The sequence below is a fragment of the Microchirus variegatus genome (genome assembly GCF_963457635.1).
Source record: "Microchirus variegatus genome assembly, chromosome: 4".
Classification (NCBI taxonomy): domain Eukaryota; kingdom Metazoa; phylum Chordata; class Actinopteri; order Pleuronectiformes; family Soleidae; genus Microchirus; species Microchirus variegatus.
Genome location: NC_139805.1, coordinates 8937252 through 8955732, shown reverse-complemented (window position 1 = coordinate 8955732; position 18481 = coordinate 8937252). Strand labels below are relative to the sequence as shown.

Sequence of the window (18481 nt, the reverse complement as noted above, 5' to 3'; positions counted from 1 at the left end):
ATGCGGAAGTAGTTGGATATACTGCTGTAAACTTTATTTATGTGGCTGTTAAGCTTTTAAAACCGTTGGCATTAATATTTAGAAACACTTATCAGAGCTTAATTGTGATGTAAGGGTTTGACAACAGTGAGTGAGACAAGTATTTCAACATGTTTATTGTACAGGACAGGAGGTGGTTTTCTTGGCCGTTGTGAGGTAAAAGCTAAACCAAAAGTTGGCCCCAAACAATCACGTCAACATTTTACAAATTCATTCATTTTCAACCATGAAGGACACAGGATGAAAGGTGAGGCACACCCAGGACAGGTCACCAGTCCATCACATACATGGAGACAAACAACCATTCACACTCATTAGCGTCCCATTTGTCTAAACCCCTGCATCTGCATGTTTTTGGACTGTGGGACTCAAACATGTGGATAACATGCTAACTCCATGCAGGAAGGCCCTTGTTCTGATCGGGGTCGGGAAGCCGGGTTTTCTTGCTGCAAAGGCAAGTCACCAACTGTGTGGCCATAAGTGGACATAAGCAACATGGGAGTGGTCTTTTTGCTGGCGTCACTGGATTTTTTACACTTCACCCATTCTGACATGATTTAATAAATATAAAGCAACTGGCCATAAAATCCTCACACACACACAATATGTCACAGAGACTCAGGAATAATGTTCATATAACAAACTCACCAACAACAGTACAGCCAAAATATTTACATTGAAAAATATATTTAGCAGACCGCAAATCATGTTTATGTTTTGAAATCATGCTTTGGCATGTGGCGCCACCTACCAGCGTCTACCAATCATTGCAGCCAGTAGAGTCTCAGCTGCAGAGCAACCACGGGTTGCCAGTTACGTCAGAAAACGAAACCAAAAACCTCGGTATTTTGAATTTGAATGTAGTAACTGTTTTTGGCCACATTCTTACATATGGCACCTTTAAAGAACAAACAAAAAAAAGACAGATGATAGCGATAAGAGGTGGAAAAAGTACTAAAATATTGTACTCAAGTAAAAGTACCAATACTTTGATGAAAAATTACTCAAGTGGAAGTAAAAGTAGTCATCTAAAAATGTACTCAAGTAGAAGTAAAAAGTAGTTAATTTGAAATGTACTTTAAGTAAAAGTTACTTCGTTACTTTGCGTGGGGTGTGAGGGTAGTAGAAATATGACAAGGGTCAGAAATCCAAAACTACACAGGATATTACGTCCTTTTTATTTTTACTCAGTAACGGATAGGATTGTAACCAAGTACATTACGTACTCAAGTAAAATACAAAATCCTGATTTGAAATTGTACTTAAAAAATACAAAATACAAACAAAAAGTATTCAATACAGTAACTTGAGTAAATGTATTTCGTTACTTTCCACCTCTGATAGTGGTAACGTTAACAATGGCTCTGTTCACTTCATGCATGTCAGGACAGTGAACCAACATGCACCCTGAAACTGAAGCTAAATGAAACTCAAAATGGCTGCTGTGCCAACAACTTATTTCAGGATTCATGCTGACTCACTGTGCTAACTCTGATATCACAAACACCTGTGCTTCTCCTGCTCAAACTGCCAACGAGACCTATAGGCGCCAAAAGAAATGTCATTTTCCTAAACATCCACCTAAGGCTAAACTGGTAAAACTATTCAAGACATGTTTTCAACACATGCAAAACTCTGTGTTACATTTTACAGGCTGTAGAAAATACCTAGTTTTAAACTTTAAACATGTTTTCTCCAGGTATAAAGAGCTTGTAAAGTTCATTAAAGAACCTTTACTAAAATACAGTCTGACTACATCACAGGTACTGAATGTAATCAATGACCATCATTATTCTGACTTCACAAAAGAACTTAAACACACTTTACAAATGCTTCATGATACCTACCTGTAGTTGGCTTCTTAACCTGCTCTGTTGTTCTGCTCTGGCTTTTTGTGCACGCACACACGCACGCGCGCACACACACACACACACACACACACACACACTGACACACACACACACACACACACCTGGTGCAATCAGTCCTTCATCATCATCATTGCCTTCAGCTGTTGGGGCCAGAGAACCACAGACAAATCTAAGAGTTGATGTTCATTCCATTTATATTTGACAGAGGCTGTACTGTGCAGTTTGTATTTATTTAACAGTTATTTAACAACATTAATTTTGCCTATAGATGCATCAATGTTCTTCTACATATCCAGTCAAATTACTTTGTAAGTACAAACGTGATTAAGTTCTTAACTGACATGAAGGAAAGTCATAGATAACCGTTAAAATACAGTCTAAACAGATCAGCAGGAATTGAGATTTATTTTGATTCAGTTGACAGACAGGATTAATTTTAAACACTGTTCAGAAGTCTCATGATATAACATCCCATGATCTGGCTGTGGCTCAAACAAGGGCAGTCTGTCCCCATCTTATATTACGTTTGATATCATCACATTCAAATTAAAACATTTTCTTATTTACCGTACTTGTATCAAGTCATTTATCGTACTAACTAACAGGAAGACGCATTTTTATTTTACTAAACATGCAATTGTGAAAACTCTCCACCAGAGGGAAACGAACGCCTGTGAACTTGCTCGGTGATCTGATGTTGTGCTGGAAACAGGTTGCTGTTGCATCATTTAATGTCCACCTTATGTGACTTTTGCTGTAAGTTAAGCAATAAAGGAAAATCTGTTAAATGTTGTGTCTGGGAAAATTGTAGTGGATTAATAGAGGAATTACAAATACAAAAGTTAGTAATGGGTGATAAATGATATCACACTATATTTTATATGTCAGAATATACTTAAAATATACAGTGTAGACTACACATAAGATAAAATCAATTCATTTATGTATCCATGTCATATGTAATGACTAAATATAACATCAAGCATAGTAAAAATAAACAGATTGCTTTAACCTCTGGAGTTTTAATATCAGTAAAAAAAAAATCCTCCAGTTGTATTTTCAGCTTGCTCAGCTAGTTTAAACCAGAGGATGACAAATCCTACACAGTTGAGTCTACATGTTGAAATAACACACGGGCAATTTGTTAATTCAGCAGAAGTCTTTTTCTATCTCCAGTGAGACCATGAGTCGACACACAGGAGCTGCAGCTCTTGCAGCAGGTTGCATCAGTCTCATCTTGATGTCTGCTGCGCCTCCCACAGTCAGTCAGTCACAGTCACAGTCGTGAGAGGTGTAGCTGCTGTCACATTTCAGGGAGTGTGAGGAGACAACTGAGCTCATGCTTACCATGGACAAGTGTGACAACAGTTCAGATATGTGGGAGAGCATTGCTGATAGAGTGATTTACAGCAATGACTCAGATGAAGCGGCCTCAGCCTTGTAAAAGTGATAAGATGGCCAGTTAATATCCAACTAGTGATACAGGAGGCACTGTTGTTTTCAGCCTTCTGTGGTTTCATTCTAAAAGCCAAAACATTGCAGAAATCAGACGGACGACGTTGAGTTTGAAACATTTTTATTGCATTTTTTTTTTTTTTTTTAGAAAAACAATACAAAAATCTGTAGCATCTGTCATAAATGTTGCCTTGAGTGAACTGCAATCATTCACATGGTACAGTAAAGTGCTTATTTTAAATCAAAAATATTTTTTTGTACTTAAAAGATGAATTTATTTCCGATTCTTCCCAATGGAGACAATTGGTTTAGGGCGATTCGAGTTAAATCAGGTGTCAATTCTCAAAAAGCTGGAGGTCTTATTTTAGATTTGAAAAAAAAAGAGCAGGTCCATGAAAAACACTTGGGAAAACATTTCATCAGTGTTACTGGACTGTAAATACTTTTGCCTTTGGGCTACATTCAATTTTTGGGGAGGTTTGTGGTGAACTGTCCATTTGAATGAATGACTGAATTTTAACACTTCATCAAAATGACATACAATACAAAAGTTGTGAGGCTTTAGGATATCATTTTGTCCCATTATCACCAGTAAAAGGCAGTCCAAATGGCGACTGCCATTCGACAAAGAAGTAGAAATGGTCATGACCAAAAAGGCTCTTAAATATCATTGAGGATATTAGAGAGTATGGTCAATGTGTGTGCGCAGTTTAGTTTTTTTTCTGAGTATCCAGCCCTATCAAAAAGTAAGGACATACTTGTCTGATGCTCAAAAGGGAGAAAAAGGCAGAATACTGAAGTGTACAGGTATTTTAAAACCCAAAGATTGCCTTGATCATTAGCTTAAGGTTTTGAGATTACCGATAGCAAAGTAGTTTCCCAAATGGAGAAGAAACAGCTGCATACACAAATTCAAGTAAGTCTTATTATAAGACATAAAACCCCATAACGATGAATCTGTAGAAAGGTATTTTTAGAACTATTACAGTGTCCTATTATCAGCATAAATGGGTCCTTTGACACCATTTCCAGAGTACCGTTGTTGCAGTGCTGGCAGCAGAACATGGACAATCAGAAGTCCCCCCACTTTTCACTGGTAGGTGATGGATCATGTATTCAATGTCATGACTTGAACCCTCTTTTGTGAAATGGCTACAGTGTTGTGAAACCACCTCATCACCAGTCCATTTACCTGTCAGTTTCAGAATGAGCATCAACTTAATCTGAACAACAACAACAAAAAAAAAAAGATTGCCAACTCCTTACAAAAAGAACTTAAAAACTTGCCTTCACTGGGCATGAACGCTCCAGGTCAAATAAACAAACACTTTCCATCTTCTCACCTTCCACACCACATACTCTGAACTTTAAAAAAAAAAAAAAAAACTAAACAACTGGTGTTTCAACTTAACTGAACAGCACCTGCATGAAAATCACCATATAGAAAATAGAAGCTTATCAACAGCCATACAAAAGGAGAGGAGAACAAAAACAAAACAGTGTGGCACATTAACATGGAGTTTTCAAACATGAAAAAAATTAAGTAAACTTAATACAGCTACAACTTTGGAAGACTTTTTTGTCATTTTTCTTTATATGGAATGTTTTTCCGTTTTTTTGATTTTTTTTTTCTTTTTGAAAAAAAATTCACTCTTATTTTGTCATTAATTTGAAATGGGTGCATCTCATTGTCTCATTAGAAATTAGACAATGTTGAACCTATGGGGGGAAAAAAAGAGAAAGTATAGGTGATGCATTTGATAAAAAAAAGAAGAAAAAAGACACCATCACAACAGCCAAAATGTGCTTTTCAACCCCTTCATAGGAGCTCTAACCTTTACTGACAAAATGTATGATTTAATCTAACGCATAATTAGATTTGTAGAAAAATATTACAAAAAACAAGAGAAAAGTGAAGGAAAAAAAATATACAAGTTAATCCTTGTGGCAAAGGGACATAAATTCTTTAAAAAGAAAGTACATTGCCAAGTTTCACTTGTTTAGCCATTTAGGATTCTGTATGACTAGCCTGTACCAACATGCCAGGTGTATTTCAGAGCAAGCCAGGAAGTTTTCTTTGTTAAAGCAGCCATACGTAAAAATAGTCAATGCTAACAAGTCCTATCCAATTACGTCGTTAACATTGAACGTGTGACCACTGATAATTTGGCATATTCTTATAACAAAACTGTATGAATGCAACAGTAAGTTATCACAATATTGGTACAGAAAACAATTCTTTGCTTTGGGAGCATTAAGTGCACAGTGACTACACTGAGTGACTGTTTTTTACGGATGAGACAAATTTGTCATAAATGAAGGAGGGAACAAAAAAAAAAGATCTTTGAAGAGTCCCCAGCCACATAATGGACCACACCATTCATGAACAGCTTTGACTCCCATACCCATATACTGAATCCCTTCCAGGCAGGAACAGCCTTCCTCTTGGCATTGCATAAGCTTGTATGAATCTGTATATGGGCCATTCATGCGTACACATACAAATAAAACATTCCAGATAACTTAATTCACAGTGGATCCAGTTGTAACGTGGGAGCAGCACAACAGGTTGTCCTTTGGTGTCTGAGCTTAGTTTCCAAGATACATGTTTTGATTTCTTCTGAACTGAGTTGTATGAAAAAAAATAAATTAGAAAAAAAATACTTCTATCTCTCTCACAAATCATAAACTGGCCTACCCCCCAAACCCGGGCGTGCACATTTGTGTGTTTGCTATATGCAGGCCCTGGGCTAATGTGCTTCAAGAAGTGCTGCAGAAGGGCAGAAGGCATTTAGATGAAGTGCTGCAAGCAGCATCTCCATTTACAGCGAGGCATAGAGCCTGAACGGCAGAGGAATCAAGGCCAGCTAGAGTCAGAGAGAGTGTCCAGAACTGGGAGGGACAGTTCAGGGCAGTCTTGGATCAGAACTTCAATCATAACGGAAGGATGGAGGTCAGGGATGAACCTGTTCAGGCACAGTCTCCTACAATGACCAGAGGGGCCAAGAGCTGACAGAGCTCTGCAGCAGAGACGGGCCCTCCTTTGAGCTGGCTGTTGCGTTGCCTGCGCAGAGCGAGCTTGGAGTTGGAAGGAGGAGAGAGGCGCATTGAAGAGCCAGCAGCAGTAATGACGAATGGTTCTTCCTGCTGCTGCTGATCTTCCATGTCATCCTGTTCAGCCAGCTGCCTGTTCACGGCCATGGCCTTGTCAGCAAACAATGTGAGATCCCTGGCACTGCTGGTTCTATTGGACAAAAACGGAATGTCAATACTTAAATATTTTATATGTAAGAATGTTATCAAACTGTAACTTGAATGTCCTCTCACCTTTGATGCAATTTCGATGTTCGCAAAGTTTCGGATGCACCCTGACAATGAAATACAATGAAATATTTGTTAGAAATAAAACATTTAAACTCCGAATAAAAACAAACAGTCGATGATATGCAGAAATGTCTTGGTGGCTTTAGACTTACCCCCTGCACCCAGGGATGCTGCAGCACCTGGCTGGCACTCAGGCGGTTTTTGGCGTCCCGAACCAGAAGTTTGGATATTAGGTCTTTGGCACTTGAGGAGATGTGAGCCCAATCTTCCTTTGGAAACTCGTATTTTCCTTCCTGGATACTTTCAAATAAATTGTTCTGGGAATGGACAATAAACATTTACCATTACTTGCACTGGCCAGAAAAGACAAGGTTCATAAAAGTTTTTTTTTTTTTTCCAAGCAAGTACATCAGATTTTTACCTGGCAGGTGTGACAGGGTTCACCCGATTCCCAGCCACAGTTGCCACCACAACGGCCAACAAACGGAGGGTAGCCGCTCAGCATAATGTACAGGATGACTCCAAGACTCCAGAGGTCACAGCGCTTGTCATAGATTGTAGCCTCTTCACTGAAGGCCTCAACCACCTCAGGTGCCATGTACTCTGCTGAGCCACACTGTAAACAGGAAAAGAAAACAAGTTTGTTAATAATAGATATTAAAAAAACAACAACAGACAGAGGAAAGAAACTGCAGCAGAGAAAGGGGCTTCTGTGCACATTTAATTCAGCTGATGCCTCATGATTTCAAGTGTTAAAGCCTACAGCCTACTTTTGCTGGGGGCAGCCCATGTGATAGTCGCATGCTTACATACATTGCCATTTCATTTAAAATGTCTTATAAAGCTTTTCTTCATGCGTTTGGGACACAAACAAACATTGTGTGCAATTGCACAGTAAAGGACAGCTTGGCTAAAGTGACGCAGGTCAATGCAGTGAAGAAGAAGCAGTGAGTCACTGCTTTGACCATCTAGCTGTGCACAAGCCAGGCTAAACAGGCTGATGGCAAAGATGGGCTCAGCACTGACGCTGCCTTGTTATGTAGCTATTGCCGAGGAAGAAATTAGGCCAAACACTGAGCTGGGAAAAGAGGATTTGCTGTCCTGCAGCGAGTTCTTGCCAATTACATAACTTGGAAAAGCCGTTTTTATATATCCAAGCAACAACAATAAAGAGCAGGTCACTAGTTCAGCAAAACACAGAGGTTTGTTGATTAGACATATTGAAGCTGCCCTACTACAAGAATTGTATACTCGTGTTCAATGTAAAGAGAGGATTAATTGACAACTAATAATATGTTGATGTGAAAGTTAATTATGCCTACTGATTTAACTGAGTTTTTAGGTTATTTTTTTTACACAACAGTAAGTTTTCCTTTAACTTGTTCAGCGTGCATTTTACGCCTTCCTCAGTACAGTCACCTGATATTAGTTGGTGACGTGCCTTTCAGCTGTGATCACGCCTCCGTAACAGCTGATAAGGCACGTCACCACCTAACATCAGGTGACTGTTCTCAGGAAGGCGGAACCAAAAAACTAACTGCTAATATTTAAGTCTGTTTCATCATACAACTACTAGTTACTTTCAGAAGTGTAGCTCATTAGCATTTTCCTTTTAAAATGTGTATCCTGGCAAACGCTTCTGTCCCATCTGTGGATGTGCATGTTTAAATTTATCAGGCACCTATTGTGCCCCAGTACCATATCCTAGCTGCCTCTCAATTCCTCCTCCACCCTTATGTAATGAAATTTGCTGCACAGGAATCTCGTCTCAGACAAAGCTGCTTCTGTGAGAGAAAGACACCCCATCCCCCATGTATCCACCAACAACATCACGTCTGGAGTGGCTGCCTCTACAGACAAGCCCCCAGGATTGAGGCCAAACACAGCCGTCCCACCCCCCATAATTATACTCTATTCCTCCTATATTTTAATCAAAACTACTATAAAAGGGTGAAAATCGAATCAAAGACAAGTCCATGACCAACTGAAGATGCAACAGATAAGTGAAAAATGGGAGAATAGGTAACTGTGTTTCTTCTGCCTCACATTTGTTATTGCTGTGCTGCTGCTGCAAACTTGCATCAGCCTCCATCAACATCCTCAAAGCTAAGCCACAGACTGTTCAGCTGTTACCACCGGATTCTTTGGAACTGCAGCCTGGGGCTTTCCTGAAACCATGTGACCAATCAGACCATACTGACGACAGACACCTTTGCTGTTTGTAAAGTAAACTACAGGATTATCTGAATAGGCTTACAAGAAGTGGACCGGATATGTGAAGCTGCACCTGCAACAAAACTGAATGAGGGTTGCGGGGGAGTGTTCATGTTACAGTTCCAACCAGTTTACAATTGCTGCACATGAGCATGACATGTGAACATTCAGATTTACGTCATGTCAAGGACACAGGCTGGCAGCCACTTGTGTGGTATCCTTAGAAAACTTAAGTTAGCCTTTTCCTAGAAAGGTCCCTCTCTTTTCAGCATTCCTGATATTGCACCAGAGGGCACAGCCACAGTAAACAGACAGGTTTTTTTTGATAATGAGGTACTAATGAAGTGGTGTTGAAATAAAGGCAACACCACATATTGTGCAACAACTACTGTAGGAATTTGCACAAAAGAGGGGGTGAAAATGGCAATAGTGAGATGAAAATGTGATAACATTGTTCTTGTGAGCAAGACAAAAAAGCACAGCGCATGAGCAGACTGAGCATTTGTCCCTACCAGTTAACCAATACCCTCCCCCTCCCTCTGTTCGTCCAATCACATCTCAGTTGCTAGGTATGGGGGTGGGGGGAGGCTAAAATTTCGAGAACAAGCTATATGCACAGCCTTTGTATAAAGAACATAAAGAAAGTGCAAGCCAACCCAGGCTGTGGTTGGGGCCATGGGGCGGAGACTAAACAGAGGGTGGATGTTTTTTTACTTCATACCACAGGAGAAAATGGAAATGAGCAAGAGTGTGTGTGTGTTTTGGTTTCAGAGTAACTTCTTCATATCAGAGGACACGGCCTTGTGAGTGTCAAAATGTGTTCCCTGCAGCCTTGCTACATTTCATGGCTATCACAGTGTGCGCCGTCTCCAGGGATCAACTCTTCCACAGAAAATCCTTGGATAGGATATGTATTTAAAACATCCTTAATACAAAGTAAAACAAGCAGTCACCGCACTCATAAATATTTATAGCCCTTCATTTAAATCCACGTAAACTAGCCACGTGAGGCCTCAAAACCATCTCTTCTTCAAATAGTAAAGGGTTGGGCACTCTGTCTATTTCCTCTGCCCGAAGCAGACGAAGATGAAGTTACTTGTGTAGGAAACCCCCCGACCCCGCCATACCACCACACTCGCTAAATCACAATCCTTCACCTGCTCTGAAACATCAATGCAGCACAAAGACAACCAACAGACACCATGTGTTGACGCAAGTAGAAACCTTGCCAGTTCAAATGTAACCATTTCTCAGAGTTTGAAAACATTCCACTTTTCTGGGTAAAGTTCAGAGAATTCACTGTGTTGTGGGGATACACAGAGGGTTAAACACTCACAACTAAACAAACCCATGGGTTTAAATATTTGCATTTGATAAGCAACAGGACATGGGCATTGAACTAAAAAGGTATGTTAAAGAGTTGCTGATAATTCAGCACAATATAGGGAGGCATTCAGGCAGAAATCCATTCCTTCTTTTCAGAAAACCTTGGAAAAACAAAAACAGCATTTTCTCTCGACTAATCAGCGAGCTGACCTGCAGCCAACACCACTGAGGACAGCCCAACAGTAAATAACTTAGATTGCAGTACAGCTATCTTATCCACAACTAGTAGGAAGAAAAACTTTTCTGTGTTGGGAAATGTGAAAGATTGTAACAGATTATCATTTACAACCTTTGATTAGCTATACATATCTGGCATGCATTTCCCCTCCTCTTTGTTTATATTGTACAACAAACAAGATAAGCATGATAAGCAGCTGCACTTACAGGAGTGAGGAGCTCAGGAGTGGAGATGGGTGAGCTGTCACTGTTCAACTTGATCCCACTGCCCAAGTCAAAGTCACAGATCTTGACTGGGGAAATCTGGTAAAGGTATGAGAGTTCATTATTATACAAATGCATATCAATTTTTCAATTGGTATACATTTTGTAGAATATCTTCTTGGAACATATATCTCAACTGTCCTTCATTACAAAAGTTCATATTATAATCTTAGAGCCACTTATCAAAACCTTATCTGCAGATATGTCGCCCTTTGAACAATTTGAGTAAAAACATGGGTGCAATAAACTCACCCTGATTGCACTCTCACAGAGAATGTTTTCAGGCTTCAAGTCTCTATGAGCCATTCCTAAAAAAAAAAAAAATATTTGTCACTTTTCTCATACAATATATAATACAAAAAGCAAGTAATTTGTTGTGCTTCTTAGGTAATCGTTAACAGTGACTTATTTGTTTACTATTATGTACAAGTGGAATTACCTTTGTTATGCAGAAAATCTAGAGCGCTGGCAATGTCCTGCACAACATCACTAGCTTCCTGCTCACTGAAGTGCTGCCTCTTGTGAATCTGTGCCAAGACTGACCCTAAAAATGGAAATGGAAAATTTGAGCACATCAGCACCATTTACACCTACAGCACAAATGAACATACATTATAGTCTAAAAATAAACAAAGGAATCTCATGTAGGCATCCTGCAGCAGCTATGGTTCACCAACCTCCTCTGAGCTTCTCGAACACCAGGTAGAATTTGTCTTCCTCTTCAAAGAACTCCACCAGCTCTAGGATGTTACTTTAGAGTAAAAAAAAAAGAGTCAGAAGTTAGAGGCATGTTCTGTAATAGTCATCAACTTAATATGTCATGTGATTTCTGTGCTATGGTAAAGGAATGATGACTGACTAACATACATCTCAAATTAAGTCCACCTGCAGAACCATCACTATATATTCATTGGGTGGCATTACATTTAGCTGGATATGTCAGAATGTCATTACCTGTGACCCTGGCACTGGTAGAGCATTTCAACCTCACGGAAGACACGGCTACGGCTGTGACCTGGTCTTTTGTCGATGATCTGGAAAAAAACATAAGAAAAGCTGAGCAATTTTTTTTTTTTTAATTGGGCCACTGAACAAATGAGCCTGCAGTTCTTGTGTTTTTCCACATCCATAGGATGAAGGAAATGATGTTAGTGCTGCAAGTGCTGACAAAAAAACTGAGCCCAAGTGAGAGAGCGTATACTTAGGAAGTATACACTTATACTTGTGAAGGCCACCCCCTCACATTGCACCACAAAATCCTGCCTGTGGCCATGTTTACTGTAGAGCTAGCGTCATAACCCAGATTAAAAGCTCCATATGAAATTCCCTAAAACTGTTTAAACTTCCAGACCAAACCAGCATTTTTCCAGCTTGCCCACATTTGTCCCACCCAGCACCCAGTGACACAATTGCAAAGAAAGTCCAGCCTACTTTCAGTGCTGCCTGCCAAAGCAGGGACAAAACAGAATGGAACAGACACAGCATCTCTAAATTTAGCCACCGTGTGTGACCCAGATGTAAATCTTAATTGCTCTTAAAGAGTGATAAGTACACCATGAGCTTATCAGGACTGTTTGCGATAACAAACATGATCTTCAAATATAACTGTGCAGCCAAGATATAAACCACTGAAGGGGCACCAGCTGCGCAATGTCCTGCCAAAAAGAGACCGAAAAGACAGACTGCTGACAGTGAAGCCTGAAATTTCCAGCCATGGTTGTTATTGTCAGCTTGGGAGGCTGTGCATGTTTTTCTTCCTGGTAGGTGGATTACAGCTGCTATTGAGGCCTGGTGGGGCCAGAGTTGCAGTGTGTGCGTGTCCAGGATTAATGCACAGACAAGAGGCCAAAGCCTGCACACTGTTGCAGTCTGAGTCAGCAGCACAAACGGCTCCAAATCAGCTCACATTCTCCCAATCAAAACACAAACCTCGCACACGCCCAGATAATGACGTACCAATTAAGAATCAACAAAACACAGCTGACAAGTGCATGTCAGCATAAGTTGGTAGATGGTTATTAGAGAGCTGCTTCATTTAAGGTTTATCCAAATCATATATCAGAACCACAGCAGCTGGAAGCAAAACAAGATGCTTAGCCACACTGCAGGTTCAAACATAAACCCAGAATTGTGAAAGAATACCCTTCTGAAGAATGAGTTGTTTAGGAACCGTATAGGCAGGCAAGCACACAGTCCTTGTGTGCATCTTTGATGCCGATGATTATGTTGCAATCAAAACACAAGGAGCCCACACATACAACTCTCCCTGCCTGGAGGGGGAGGGTAGAGACGGGACATCTGGCAGCAGAAGTCTTAACCCCTCCAACTCCCAAGTGACCTCCAATAGCGTCAGACCCCCATGTCTCCTCCCCCTGAACAACAAAGACCCTTTGGGATCAAAGAAACCATTCCAGGATAAACAGTGGACCATGATCACATCTGATAATTGGTTTCTCCATTTCTCTAAAATATTAATTGCTATGATATGGGTACTTGCTCAGTGGGGAACAAACTGTTAAGTGTCCCTTTGTTTTAAACTTCAGCAGATCGAATCAGTAAATAGAATTTAATGAATTAGACGAGAGTATCGTTTCAGCCCAGAGTCCCAATGTTGATAGAGGCCAAGAACTTTTAAAAATGAAAACAAGCAGTTCCATTTTTCTTCAAATCAGCAGAAAAAGATCTTTCACAATGTCTTTTGATGATGAAATAAGCATTATAAAATGCAAACAAGGAAGTTTCCACAAGTTGAGACACGCACCTTCATATCCACACCCCATTTGGAGAGGAAAAAGAAAAAGAGAACTGCACTAAGCCAGGAGAACAAAGCAGTGTCAACAACCTGGGTCACAACCCTCACCCAGCACCCCCCTCCTTCCTCTCTGTGGGTTTTGTTTTGGAACAGTTGCCAGTACATTATGTTCTCACTATGAGCGTCCTCTGTAGGCAAGAGGAGTGAAGAAAAAAGGGGTGGGTACATCACTCCCTGCCATCTGATTGGCTGACTAGTTATAAAAACAAAAAGTGCCTGCTTGCAGTGCACAGAAAAAAAGGGAAAAGCACAAAACAAATGAGAGCCTACAGATACCCACGAGTGAATCCTGAATTAGAAGAAAGATGCATTCTGCCCCAGGACCACAAAATTACTCAATAAGGTCTCAAGAATGAGCTTAAGGTGGCAAACAAGGACCTACATCCACCAGTCTAGCCCCCATCCTATTCAACACGTAATGCCACAGGCTTCCACTTTGTATATGTGCCTTTCATTACGGAATACTTGGCTCCAAGCAAGGTCCTAGAAACGCATTGCCTCTATGCAGAATGCTAGCCATGATAATCAAACCAACAGCAAGCAAGTAATATATGGCAACACCAACACAACACTCACCGAGAGAAACAAGTTGCAGAAATCATGACTTCATACAGTATGAATATTTGTTTAAAACAGTATGCAGCACTTTCAGTGTGTATGAATGTCCTACCTTGACCGCATATTCTTTGTTGGTGATGAGGTTGATGCAAGTTAGCACTCTGGCATAAGCGCCCTCCCCTAGAACCTCTTCTTGTAATTGATAGACATCTGTGGAAGAGAGATTAACATGTTGAGAAAATCTTACTTCAATCATAAGGAGAAGAGCATTGCCAGTTGCTACAGGTGTTTTATTTTGTATTGATAGCAACCTAATGACAGTGGAATAAAAAGCTTTTACCCTCAAATCTTCCAGAGAAACTGTCAGTTGCCCTGCAACGTTTCTTCTTCTTGTTTCTCTTTTTGGCATCTGGGATGTCAATTGGCTGGCTGGAGGGCATGTCTGTGAAAACGGTAGTGTTTATGATGAGTGCACCGAAACAAAATAAAGTAAAAAAAAAAAAAAAACAGTTCTGACAATATGCACAACTCAAATTATCTCACCGTGTCTTGGGGAGGAATCAAAATTAAATGAATCAATAAGATGGGATCCATTTTTAGTGAAGTCATCCGATTCAAAGGGATTTTGACCCTGAGGGGAAAACAATTTAATTTGATAAGGTATGCAGTCTTATTAGTGAAGCACTCAACTGATTAGAAAACCTTGCAACCATAACATGAAACTAGACTTTGAAAACACAAATAGAGATGTTTATGCAACACATCTAACAACGTATGCACGTGAGAAAAAGCCATATTTAATGCAGTTGTGTCGTTGTTCCGAGTCATTCTTCTAACTGGACATACACCCACTAATTTAAAAGTCCAGTGTACCTAACAAAGTGACGGGTGAGTGTGAAAGTGCCAGTGAGGCACATGGTTCGTGTGTCGGTCGTGAGATGTGTGAGAGCAGCAGATGATGTTTATATATAGCGAGGTGAAGACGTGACATGCTGACAAATGCACTCTGCCGACGGAAATCCCCCAGACAAAACCTCACCTTGAAGGAGCGGTGGAATCCGGTGACTCCGGTGACTTCTGTGATCTTATTTTGCACCATTTTGCTTCGATTTAGAGTGATTGTTTTCGGTGGGTGTGCGTGCGGCGGCAGCAGTGGTGGTGGTTTGTCGGGATATAAATTTGGACGTCTCCGAGACACCGAGTCGTTTCAGAGAGTCGCAAGTGGTGACACTGCGCTGGGTGGTCAGCTTGAAACGGGAGCCCTGCGGATACAATACCGACGCAGCACACAGTCAAAACCCGCAAATGACCAGTGGAAAATAGCTGAAGTTTCAAATGGATATAACATACAATGAATGTAGGTTAAAATGGACACATAACAGACGGCACGTAATACCACTGAGGCTAATGCTCGTCACAAACGCAAACATGGCCGCCTTCTTTTAACAAAACTGCAAACATGTTTACGAATAAAAAGACAATAAAACACAGAGAGAGAGAAAGACTCTTCGTGGTACTGGGGTTAAAGGAAAGACGAGGAACTAGAAAAACCACCACACGTTCGGTGACGAGTGAAGACAACAGCAGCCGCAGGGTGGCTAACAGCTAACATGAACGCAGTGAGAGACTGTGTGCACGAGACCAGAGTCGCGTGCACACACCAACACAACAGATTTAACGTAACATTAAAAAGAAAAGTATTTTTTTACGTAGCGTTATAAAGGGTGATGCCATTTTTTATTCTTACAGTTACATTTCCACTGTGCTACTACAGAATAAAACACACAAACAAATAAACATGTCACTTATTTCTTCTTTGTCACTCACCCCGTAGTTAGTTTTATAGCTCCAGTGTTAGCGTCGTTGTTTGACCCACTGCTCCGACAGCCGCAGAGGACAGTGCGGGGGACACGCCTGATAGTGAATGGGTGGAAGGTGGCGACGGTTCCGCAGCGTTGGCTCTTTATAACCTCCACACGGACTCCTCCCACTGCTCTGAGCTGACTGCGTCGAACGTGGATGGATCACGTGCTTTCTAGAAGGGACGTAATGGCCAGGTTCCGTTTCGCTTCAACCCTTAATAGCATCCCGTCCATTACATAGGACTTGCATCAGGAAGGCAGCTGGAGATTCTTATCCACTTTATCAGTCATGTATAAAGTACCTTAAAGGGATACTTGAGTAAAAGTACAAGTACCAGAAAATGACTTTGGTAGAAGTTGAAGTCACTTTTCAAAATGACATTACTTAAGTAAAAGTCTTAAAGTTTATGACATTTACTGTACTTAAGTATCAAAATTATTTGTCTGTTGTAACACATACTTATGTTTTACACTTAAGAATTGAGCCATGGTAGCTCAACGAAGGTTGTGGGTGAAATTCCCAGCTCTGCTAGTCTATGTGTCCTTGAGCTGGACACTTTACCCCATGTTGAAATGTGTGAATGGTAAAACTGTATTGTAAAGCAGCATATAAATAAATAAATACAGATCATTACCAAATATCTTATTAAATTTATTTTGTGTCTTAAATGTCTCTGTGCAGGACAGTGAATCTACAGTGAAGTGTTTCGAAAGTGGTTTCTAAATAAAGCCAGCTTGATTCAAAATGGTGAACACGAAATGGCACGCGGCCAGGGAGCTATCATTTGTTTCAGAAGCCATATGATGAGACGCAGCGAGAGAAGAAGAAAGGAGGGGTTGTGGAATTATCGAGTACGTGCGTATCAGCAGTCCAAGCCCCTGTGTGCTGTTCTGATGAAACATTTCAGAACTGATGCAGCTCAGCAGCACAACTGATCCAGCAGCTCACACAAGATCTGCTGCTGCTGCTGCTGCTGCTGCCACTAAACCTCATTACTAATAACATCCATTCACAAAAGAACAAATGGTTCGCATTGTGGTGTTTGTGTAAACAAGGAGACCAAGCACACACGCATGCACGCACGCGCGCACACACACACACACGCACACGCACCGCACCCCCCCCCCCCCACACACACACACACACACACCCTCTGCCTCTTTAGTGTGTCATAAAACTGGAAACATTTGCATTTACAATGCCCTAAACTTCACTGTCTCACACAATAACGGATGACTGAGGACATATGGATGTTCAAGAGACACAGGATTTCGTTACACCCCCCCCACACACACACACACACACACACACACGCAGACACACAGAGAGAGAGAGAGAGAGAGAGAGTCATCAAAAGTAGGTTACTAAAGATAAGGGCAGTTATGATGTGCACAAAAACATATGGTGTTTGTCTCGTTCATTCCTTTTCTTTTTCTTTATTTCATTATGAAATAAATTGATTGGACAGAATAAGGCTTAACAACAGTTAAATACACTTAAACTCACATATAAACAATAAAATAGAAAAGAACGTAACAGCACTATATGTACAGTGTTGCATAGATTCATAAAGTTTGAAAACAGGCAGTGACAGAAAATACAGTTAGGGGGAGAAACCCCTTATGAATCCCTGTAGTGCTGGGCCTGGTATAATGTAGTGTAAAATTCTTATACATACACTAAGTTTAAGTACCTTTGGCCTGTAATGAAGAGTAATATTTGAGAAAATACTTTACTTTAGTCATGTTTGGAGCCTCATCTTCAAAAGATTTGAGCATGTGTAGGAACACAAAACTGTATGAAATCAACATCTCTGATGATGGTTCTCAAATAAAGGTCCAGATTCACCCATATAGGAATGATCATGATACAGTATAACATTAATTATTTTACAGGGTGTGTGTGTGTGTGTGTGTGTGTGTGTGTGTGTGTGTGTGTGTGTGTGTGTGTGTGTGTGTGTGTGTGTGTGTGCATTGGCCCAGTGTCAGCTCCACCCACCATGTAAAGATTATTGCACAACACACTGTACATGTTTTGGAGCCTGATGTGGAGGCTGCTCCAACATGAGTGCAGACACTGTCTCATGGCTGTGATAATGAAAAGAAATCCAAGAACTCTGAAGATGTAAAACACATCTGCTAATTGTGAGATGCCACATGTTCGTACAGTATTTTCTGGGGATTGAAGACAGAGGTATTTTTCGACCGAGGCACAGCACTGAGGCGCTAGATCTCGTCTTATGTCATCGCTGTTGTTTTTGTATGCATCCCCCAGTGCAGGGGTCTGCAACCTTTAGGATGAAAAGAAACATCGTTGTCCCACAAAATGAAGATGATAACAATATGTAAAAAGGTTTTTATACAGATATAGTCTATATATATAAAAGAATGATAGTTTGTTGAATTTAATGACATTTAAAGGTGCCATATGTAAGAATGTGGCCCAAAACGGTTACTACATTCAAATTCAAAATACTGAGGTCTTTAAGGTTTCATTTTCTGACGTAACTGACAACCCG

General features: G+C 40.5%; 1 protein-coding gene across 1 annotated transcript; it reads right to left on the bottom strand.

The window, feature by feature from the left end:
* Positions 1 to 3469: 3469 nt before the first annotated feature.
* mknk2b (MAPK interacting serine/threonine kinase 2b) lies at positions 3470 to 16033 on the bottom strand. Its single transcript, XM_083887669.1, has 14 exons — positions 15928 to 16033; positions 15140 to 15362; positions 14644 to 14731; positions 14441 to 14542; positions 14213 to 14310; positions 11685 to 11764; positions 11408 to 11481; positions 11170 to 11274; positions 10983 to 11038; positions 10674 to 10769; positions 7111 to 7305; positions 6842 to 7006; positions 6693 to 6733; positions 3470 to 6609 (listed from the first exon to the last, which is right to left on the bottom strand). Exons 2-14 carry the CDS (start codon positions 15197 to 15199, stop codon positions 6336 to 6338), a joined length of 1434 nt encoding a protein of 477 aa, XP_083743795.1. The 5' UTR covers positions 15200 to 15362; positions 15928 to 16033; the 3' UTR covers positions 3470 to 6335.
* Positions 16034 to 18481: the final 2448 nt, after the last annotated feature.

What these genes read in the sequence shown, in the direction of transcription:
- mknk2b (XM_083887669.1), bottom strand. Translation starts at nt 15,199, where the DNA reads ATGGTGCAAAATAAGATCACAGAAGTCACCGGAGTCACCGGATTCCAC. An exon ending in GTTCGAGAAGCTCAGAGGAG is followed by an intron (nt 11,275 to 11,407) that starts GTTGGTGAACCA and finishes TTCCATTTTTAG; the next exon opens with GGTCAGTCTTGGCACAGATT. An exon ending in TCTGTGAGAGTGCAATCAGG is followed by an intron (nt 10,770 to 10,982) that starts GTGAGTTTATTG and finishes TACCTTTACCAG; the next exon opens with ATTTCCCCAGTCAAGATCTG.